General features: G+C 36.0%; 1 protein-coding gene across 1 annotated transcript in view; it reads left to right on the forward strand.

Moving 5' to 3' along the window:
- SHPRH (SNF2 histone linker PHD RING helicase, E3 ubiquitin protein ligase) overlaps positions 1-9105 on the forward strand; it is a 45088-nt gene extending 35983 nt beyond the window's left edge. The window contains exons 23-27 of the mRNA XM_010282457.1: positions 4122-4214; positions 4757-4843; positions 5308-5486; positions 7577-7657; positions 8891-9105. Coding sequence (XP_010280759.1) covers positions 4122-4214; positions 4757-4843; positions 5308-5486; positions 7577-7657; positions 8891-8987 — 537 coding nt within the window. The 3' untranslated portion in view covers positions 8988-9105. The remainder of the gene's footprint in view (positions 1-4121; positions 4215-4756; positions 4844-5307; positions 5487-7576; positions 7658-8890) is intronic.
- The last annotated feature ends 841 nt before the right edge of the window (positions 9106-9946 follow it).

Genomic DNA, 9946 nt, shown 5'->3' on the forward strand with positions numbered 1-9946 from the left:
TGGTTTTGAGGCCACTTTCTTTAAGCTCACCGAAAACTCTTTTGCTTAAGTTGTGTCATGTAAGCTTTTTCTCCGTATTCTAGATGAGTGTTGACTCTGTGCAGCTGGATACTTTGCAACACTATTCTTTCAGGGGGTTTTTTGTTTGAAAAATCAAAAGGGAAACTTTGGAAGAACTACTAGTGCTTCTTGCCTGTTTTAAACTTGTTGGTATTTAGTTAAAGCCTTACTGACTGGATACATATACCTACTGAAAAGATGACTGATGAATAAGGAGTGACTTTTTGGTCTTAAAATGGCTCTCTGCCTGGGCAATTTCTTTCTTAAGGCTTTCCACTGATAATGTATGGCTCTGTTGAAGACTAGTATCTGTGTTTGCCACTGAGACTTTCTGTGTTTATTCCTTTCAGCCTAGCTTTCTAAGGAGACAAGGTCTTTTCATTGTACTATCTTAGACTTCTCCCTTAATTTAGCAACCCATTAGATCATTTCAAACAGCTTGACAGAGAATCTGAGTTTCAAAGGTAGTTTTCTACAAGTCTTATTAAAATAGCCATCCACATAAAGTATGACTCCTGTTTAGTAAAATACTGTGGCTTGACTTTCCCCTTACTATAAAAGATATTTTAAAGTTCAAGTCTGTGGGGGAAACTCTATTTCTAACATGTGCGCCTTCCTAACGACAAAAGTTAATGAACCTCTAGACATGTATGTGTAGATCAGGCCTGGTTGCACTGTTTTATCTACTTTTGGTAACAGAGCGTTTTCATTGGGTTGGAGGCAGGGGTGGAGGAAGAGACAGCATCTCCATGAGTCTTCAGCAATGCTAACACATGTAGTGCATAGGTACAGTTTTGCTTTGCACAAATCTGTTACAGAATAATGTTAAGCCAAAAAACTGTGGTTATTGCAGTTGTGGAAAAAATAGAGGATTCTAGACTAAAATGCAAAAGTAAAAGACTAATATTGGTAATGTTTTGATTTAGATGATACTGCTATCTTTAAAATATGGTGATAATACAGCTGGACATACCAATCATAGTTTTAATCTGGTTAGTATAGTTAAAAGTAGTAACAAAATGTGCTAGCAAAGGCTTCCATGGTATCTGTGCAAGTCTCCTTGAACCTTGCGGGTATACTAGGGTTGCTGGCCTGTACTGAAGTCAATGCTACCATGTTCACACTAATTATGTCAGCCTCCCTGGACACCTGGAATTCTGTTTTATGAGTAGATGCCTCCTAACTCAAATTGTTAGATTTTGAAGTAGTTGACAGCATGTGGCACCAGGGGGAGTAAATAAGTTAGTTATTTTTGAAGTGTTAGTTATTAGGACCTCGTTTCATATGTGTCCTTTAACAGATTATTTCCTCAGGGTTTAGAAGTATCACTCTGTTTCTAACAAGAAAATTTCAAATATGTTTCATAAATTGCATTAAAAAATAAAGAAAACAAATTTCATAAGTAAAACACAGAAAGAACATGTCAACTACTGTTCTGTGTAAAGGGTTGTAGTGTTTTCTTGAAGTATTTCTGCATCAAAAACTTCAGGCAAAGTGAAAATATGAATTCTGTGTGAATTCATATGTCATCTTGAGCAAGACCCATTCTTATTTCACAGAAAACTAACAATTTATACTGTAGCTTTACTATATGTACTATCAAAACAAGTAGCATTGTTAAAAATAAAAGATTTCTACCTCATATTCCTTTAAGGACAGTTAACAAAGACTAACTCACTTAGTATGGCTTCTATAGAACACTGAGGTTAAGATCAGTATCTTGGAGTATATATATGAAAATTCTGTGATTTATTCAGCATTTATATTTTCATCTGAACTTTCTCAGTCCCTCTGGTCTCTTTCAGTATTCAGTGCTTCTCAGGTTTTTTTTTTTCTTTTTCCTTCTGTTGTTTCATATACATCTTGCTCTTTATTGTACCAGCACTAGCCACTTAAGTTAATGCCTTACAGGCAGAAGGACTACTGTGAATGGGAGCATTTTATACTGAGAGAGAGAGAACAGGCATCCCTGCATGTTTTGGTTCTGTAAAAGCTTTCAGTGTCTGGTCAGTATTACAGTGGGTATTGCCAGCTTGCCATGTGAGACTGAAACTGTTTGTTAGAGGGTAGTTTTGATTCTAATGTGTGCTGTTCCATAATTAGAACTAGCTAATCTGTTTATAAATACTCATCTGGATATTCAATAAAATGACAAACTCGGGGTCTATGGCTAATGAGTGGGGTAACATTTTCTTTAAGACAGACAGAAAACCAAGAACTCTTAATAGCAAGGACACTTCTATCAGTTTCATCTCTCCATAAATATTGAGAACAAAATTGAAATTTCTTGTGTGCTGTGAACCAAAGCTTTAGTCAACTGTTAGTTCAATGACAAGTCTAATATAATGTAAGTGGAGGGACGGAGAACTTCGCATACTTAGTTACCTTGCTCAAAAAATAGAGCAAAAAGACTGTAACTACTTTGATCATCGTGCTGCTGTTTTCTTCACCATAGTTCCTCTGACTGATCTTGTACAAAGTCACATTTGTAACACCTGAGTCACAGGAGTTCTGAAGAGTGGAAAAATCAACAACAGTGGCTAAAGCTACTATCTCTTATAGCAGGGAAAAATGGGACCTACGGTTAGGTCCAAAAAAAGTCTCTGAGGAAAAGACAGAGCAGATAAGCAAGAATTGTCATCATTGAATCAGAGAGGAATGGTATCAGAAAAACACATAAATCACCCTGAAATATATAAGAAATACCATAAGTTAGTCTTGGATCTCCTAACTGTAGGTGGTTATGATTGGCAGGCAGCTGCCTTAAGGCAACAAATGTGTCATTCATCCTTGCAGATCATAACACCTACTGACATAAGCATTTTTAATTCTGTTTGACTTTCGGCAACAGTGTTAATGTCTACGAGGTGCAACAGAGGACATGAAAAAAGCTGGTTTATTTCTATGTCTATGACAGAGTTGGAATCACTATGGAAGACCCTGAGAAATAAAATGGTACTGCTTATTGCAGCCTTCGGTAAAACAGTCTGCAGAAAATCTTTTACATGTATTTATGGAGCATTCATTTAGCTGCATAACATATGAATGATTGAGCAGCCCAGCATTGGTTCCCAACTTCTGACATCCTTCCCCACCAATTCTGCAAGCAGCATAACTTCAGTAAATTTGATCTGTCATTGTAGCAAGCCAACATAGTTAATTCAATGTTCAGAGGACAGGTGCAGACAGAAATAAAACAATATTTGTCCAGCTCAATCTCGTGCAGCTTGAAATTACTATGTATGTAAGAACTAGTAACAAAATTAAATGAGGGCTGCTTAAAAAAACCACATTAGGTAAAATTGCCATAATACAAAGTAGATACTGATGGAAATAGAGGGAGATCCTAAAGAACTGTTTCTCAGAATCCTCTTCCCAGTGTGAGGGGAAAGGGAGGAGTACAGAAATCAAAGTGGACAAGAGGTAGAATGTATTATTGGATTCATTAAGCACTGAAATACTTCTGAATGCAGAATATGTTTTAACTGCAGCACGCAATCCTTCAAGAAATAATTTAATTATATTTATCAATTTCTTGTTCCTTTAATTACAATTAACAAACTTCATAGTACCGAGCATAAGTTTGCTGTTGCCCGAGTGAGAAACAAAAGCAACAAAAACAGTGTTTCAAGTCGGGTTTTTTTCATTGCCAGTTTTAGAGGTGTGAAGGGAGGGAAATTTAAATGTGCATTTGGAAGATTCTTTAAAGATTGTGCCGCTAAGTTAAACCTCAGCAGGTCTAACTGGCATGTTTGGTGCAACTGCAGTGCTTGGGCTATCTGTTCTGCCTTATGCGGAACTAGATAGGTGTATCTGTGCGTATCTTCATTCTTCTGTGTACTGCACATGCCGTAATACACCGCTGATCCTATGGCAGTGCATTATAAGGCAGGTATAAAAGCAGGTCAGTGCAGGTCAACCTGCCCTTTCTCCAGGTTGCTAATTTTTAAAGTTGTGTAAGATATGTAAGAGTCCTAATAATATCACATTATTTAATACAACAATGAACGTGGAAGGAGTTGTTTAATGTCCTACTAATGCTGTTCTTTGCCTTTTCAAAGGGAAGTCACTCCACCAAAGTAGAAGCTGTGGTCCGAACACTGAAGAGAATTCAATTTAAAGATCCAGGGGCTAAATCCTTAGTTTTCTCAACGGTATTAATCACCATTTTCTGTCTTGTCTTCTGTGTGTGTGTGAGTTTAAAGCAGTCATACTATTTTCAGGAATTTAGTTTAGCTACCAAAACGTTGAATCACACTGTACAGCCACTTGATTGTTTTGAGAATTTGTAGGGCAATTCATGTAACTGGGACATGAACAATGATCGTAGTCAACATGTAAAAGCTTGTTTCTTTAAAGGGCAAACACTTAGATTTATATGGCAACATAAGAAATTCTAGATATTTTTATATGTAATATCCAGATATTTTTGATATGTTGTAAAATTGATTTTGTGATGGCTACCAATTTCTTTTATTCATTACATTTCTTATTTAGTTTTATGACAGATTTCATTCCTGGCACACAAATATTTTTTCTTTTTCTTCCCTTTTAAAATTGCAAATGCTAGTATTTTGAAAGGCCTTCTTATCTACTCTTTATTAGGGAAGTTAATTAGTATATTTTTAGTCATTGCTGTTTGTAATGTTCAGTTATTTTATTGTGTTCTGTGTTTTTGGTTGTTTTTTTTTTACAGTGGCAAGATGTGTTGGACATAATTTCAAAAGCTTTGTATGACAACAACATGATTTTTTCTCAGATCAATGGAATTAGTAAATTTCAGGTACATAAAGGATATTTTTCTTAAAATAATGTTCAGTTGGGAAAATTACAGTTCATAGAAGTTAATTTGATCCTGTTACTTCATTGCCTCAGTTGAGAAACTAAAAGAGCAGCAAATTTGTTTGGCAGAAGCTTTGATCCTCTAACTCATTAATTCTAAAAATCATAATCATAAAAAGCGACAATTTAAAGCCTTTGGAGATAAATAGTACATTCACTTTTGAGAAAGATGCATTGGCATGGGTGTTAAGGATGAGATACACTGATCAGTGCTGCAAGAAGTTCTTGCCTTCCTGATATCTGTCGAGTGTCTGTTCTGGAATGAGAGGTCTTGGATCAGTCAGGCTGCAAGACTGTTACTCTGGGGCCTGTAGCAAGTGCTATAACTTCTTGAAAATGTAGAGATGTCCCCCACATTCTTTACTGGGGAACTTTTGTCACACTGCTCTGATGTTTGCGTTTTAGGAAAATCTCTCTGCATTTAAATACGATCCCAACATCAATATTTTGCTGCTGCCTCTTCACACTGGTTCCAATGGACTAAACATCATCGAAGCAACTCACGTTCTGCTGGTGGAACCCATTCTGAATCCTGCACATGAGCTACAGGCTATTGGCAGAGTACATCGTATTGGCCAAACAAAGTAAGACTTAAAATTATGTTGAGTGTTTTAGATACAGTCCAGAATAGAACTGCATACTGTAATCAGTATAAATCTAGTTCACTGAACTTCTCAATTTTGGAGATGAGGCTATTTGCAGGAATCATATTTTGGAAGGTGATCATATAAGGAACAGAAAGATTAAAATAAAAAAAAGTTTGCTGAAAATAGACAATGTGTATTTTAGGGATTTCTTTTGTGCTATGGGGGTAAGATGCAGAAGCAGATTGCATTTAGGCATTTAGGAAGTGTAGCCTCTTCAGTCCAAAATCCCGAAAAACCTTGTTCAGCTGCTGCCCTATTTTATGTGTGCTGTTGATGTTTTTAACTTTGAAGTTCTGCTTGTAAGCATGTCCAGAAATGTCTTAGCTTTGCAGGTCTGAGCAACTCACTGTTTATGTCAATGTGGGTAAGCTCAGGCACGGCCCTTCCTAGTTTCCTTGAGAGGCTCCTTCTAGCTGGTCATTTCCAGCTCCAGATTAGGAGCTGTGTAAGTTGTTGGGGGAGGTTGGAGGGCTTTTTGGGCTGTGTTTTTGGTTTTTTCTTCCAAAAAGAAAGTTACAGCACACACTTTTTAGAACTGATTAGTTTTTAAATCAACAGTTCTGCTCTCACCCCGATCTAGATCTTTTTGAAGACATTAATGAGTTTGCATATCTTCTGTTTCAGTGTTGTAGATTTTACATGGGTAGTACTGAACAGTTAACAAAGGTTTTGGAAAGTTTGTCCTGAATGGATAAGAGGTATATGTTTTTCATGAGATTTCATGTCACTTGAAAAAATAATTTTAAAACCCTGTGCATGAAAAAAATAGCTGGAATCAATTCTGGAATAATATTCTAGACTAATAGTGGGGTTTGTGTTCTGGAAATGGAGGCGAAGCGAAAGAGCATGAATGAGCATGTATGTGATAGAATGTTTATGAACAGGTAGATATTTGGGTGTGTTGGTAAAGATTTTGAATTAACTGTGAGCGCATAGGTAAGATTGACTGCAACAGCCTGTATTATAATTTTACATGATGCTGGCACAAAAGGTTTGGCAAAATCTTGCAGTAAAACCAGCAAGAATGTGTGCTGTACTTCTTAAGAATAAGACTTCAGCAAGGCTTATTTGAAAAAGGGCTGTGTTCAAGTACAGTGAGCATAAAGGAATACTCTGTTCAGTTTCACTGGTGCAACTATTACCAGTTCAGCTGAGCTCTTACTTCTCTTTTTGGGTAGACCTTTGCCTAGGAATTGCAAAGTATTCCCCCAGAATTCCTCTGTGTGATGAAACTTTGGCAGGTAACAACTTGAGATCTGAAAACCATCTAAGCACCTTCAAGGGTTCATATCTTGAAAAATGTTTGTATTGGTGAGCCTGGAGTGATTTTTCATTTTTATCTTTGGAGCTGACTCCTTTCCATTTCACTTTCTTGTGCCTGACATTTCGTTTTTATTACAGCTTTCTTTTTGAAATTTTGTTTCCTAAATGGAGTTGTTGTTTCATGTTTATTGACATTTTGGTTTTTATGTCTTACTGGTGTTTACAATTTCATGTTTACTGACTACAATTACTGATTTTTAAAAGAAAAGTATAGTATTTTGCCATCTTCAAGAACAACATTGTTCAAACTCTGGGAATGAGCTTTAATCATCCATCACACTGAGCTCTGTCTCTTGGACTGACTTGTGACAATGCAATATAAACATTGTATATAACCAGTGTGCCAACATAGTTTCTTTAAACAACAGGCTAGGCTCTTGAGGACTGCTTTTTTTATAGTAGGGACACAGAAAGCAGAATTTTTGCCCAGCATCTGCTTTAGGATTTTTGTTACTAAATGAATATAAGCTGTATTATGTGATGCAGCCAAGTGGAAGTGTGTGCACTGGGAGATGCTAATGATCCTTAAATGTCAGTGGAAGTTGTTAATCACGATGTAAGATTTCTTTTGTAAAATACACAGGAGTTTTTTCAGCACTTATACAATAATTAGTATGAGATAAAGATGTGGTCTTGAGCTTTGACAGTAACAGCATAACTTCTGCTCACTTCTGGTCTTGTTTTCTTTTTTTAAACACATACAGATCTACCATTGTTCATAGGTTCCTGATAAAAGCAACAATAGAAGAAAGAATGCAGACTATGTTGAAAACTGTAGATAGAAGGTATGTGTTGAATTTTTTTTTAAACATCATTATTGCAATGAAAATGAAAAGGTGGTTCTCAGCCATACTTTTATTACAGTTAGGTATGCATATCTTACATCTAAACTTCAACTGTTGTTCTTCAAACTGTTTTGATTGACAAAAAAGTTTTAAGATCTTTTAACCTGGTTCCAATAACTTGAAGCTTAAGGTATTTTAATTCTCTGGAGAGTATTTTGGTTACATTTTGTATATTTTATTTCATAAAAGCCCAATTGATTAATAAATAGTGTGTTATGATTTATCTTTTCAGTTTACCTATTTCCGTTAGTATAAAAGCATTGCGATTATTGGAGTAATGCTAAGCCTGCCACTGGAGTAACAGCATATGTTATAAGCTCTAATATAGGACATTAATTCTTTCTCTCATTATTTTTAAATTCTACAAACCTAGTCTGCCAGTTCTGTGTCACACTGGTTGGTTTTGCAGTCAGTACAAGAGCTGTCTGGATGCTAGCTCACAGGTCACTCTGGTGTGCAGGCACTGAAAGCAGTTTTCACTGTGTTTATCTTTTGTAAATCTGTAAGCAATGACGGACTGTCAGTAGAACAAAAACAGTATTTACATTCTCTATGCAGGAAGTATAAGTACCTCTTTAATTATATTGTATACACATAAGAAATCTAGGAGAAGGCCTTAGTTTTAAGACCATTAGTTATTTTTCCAGGTTTTTAGCTGTTACAAACGATGAGACTAAAAATTTACATGTGTATCTTTTGGCTGTAGTTATGAAAGATTTCAGCTTTAGCTTTGAAAGAATGATTTAATCAGTTTCCATATCTGTAAAGTAGCACTACTTTCGCACATAAAATTCAGATAAATATACAGTGGTTGAACGATTCAATGAAGGCTAATGTTTTGAAAGTAATATCCAACCCTATGCTTGGAAACTGAAGCCAATCCCTTAAATGTTAAGAGGGCAAAGCGGGATTATCCCATGTTCTGCTGCCTCTGCAGTGTTTGGTGTTGACCACTGTTAGGGACAGGAGATGGACTTTGTATCTTATTCAGAATGTGCAAGAGAAGTAGCTGATCAGTGTATATATTTTCCCTGATAGAAAGTGTGTTTTCCTGCTAAGCTTCAAAGCTGAACAGTTACTGGACTCTGAACCGTGTGGTCTGTCTTCAGTGCGTACAGCTTGTTACTGAAGTTGATTCCTTCTCTGATGTCTGCATGCAATTTTTTCCCACAGCCACACGAGCTCTTCCATGAAACAGTCAGAAGCTTCAGTTCTGACAGTGGCAGATTTGGCTGACCTTTTTACAGAGGAAACTGAAGAACTTGAGTAAAAACATTGGTTTGGCCTAATGAAATCAGAAAGTACCTGACCTAATAAGCACTGGTATATAATCCACTTGATCTGTCATTCCTGTAAACATCATCTAACATTTGTCTGTAACAGAGCTATTGGAAATCAAAGAGTCTTAATTGTTACTGTTTTATTCTGTGGTGAAGTCCTTAGCAGCACAGAGTTCTGATAGCACTGGAGAAAACTTGCACTTTGCACATTATACAGAACCATGGATTTTATTCCCAAAGAGCATTTGAGCTGGATGCTAAAACTGAGATCTTGGACCCTTGGTTGAGAGGATATTTACCATCAGGTTTGACTGGCTAGTAGCTTAGTCTGAGAGTAAAACTATGTGGGTGGTTGGGTGCGAAAGGGAAACAGAACAACACAAATCTAATTTTTTTTTTTTTACTGTACAAAGAATTGTTAGAAAGAATGACTGTAAATTAATATTCTTCTAGAAAGGGCTTGTTAGCATTTAATGCAGAGTTGGTGAATGTCTTATTGGTAATAATTTAGAGGACTAATATTTACTAATAATTTGGATATTTGTATTAGGCTTTTAGATATTCATAAAGACTTGTGACAGTTAAAAATGTCATTGTTAATGCTTACTCACTGCAAAATGATGATAATTAAATTATGCTTTTTTGTATATGTGTTGGGCTGGTAATAAGGTAAATACTTGAATTTACGGTACATGTTTTCACTTATTCTTGAAGCCATGGCTAATTTAGTGCTTTGTTTAGGGGGGAAAAGTAATTAATTTGTTATGGAATTTTTAAAAAATTAATTGGTTAAGCTGCTGATCACCTTATCATTTGGTGCTTGTTTACCTTTTCTCACCCTGATTTCTTTGTCTAGTTCTCCCCCTTAAATATGCAGCAATCTAAATATTCAAAATAAATGAGATTAAGGTAGGCAGTCTAATTATTAGGTACCTAGTCCAAGTTAGAT

Source organism: Phaethon lepturus, unplaced genomic scaffold (assembly GCF_000687285.1).
Source record: "Phaethon lepturus isolate BGI_N335 unplaced genomic scaffold, ASM68728v1 scaffold5270, whole genome shotgun sequence".
NCBI classification, from domain to species: domain Eukaryota; kingdom Metazoa; phylum Chordata; class Aves; order Phaethontiformes; family Phaethontidae; genus Phaethon; species Phaethon lepturus.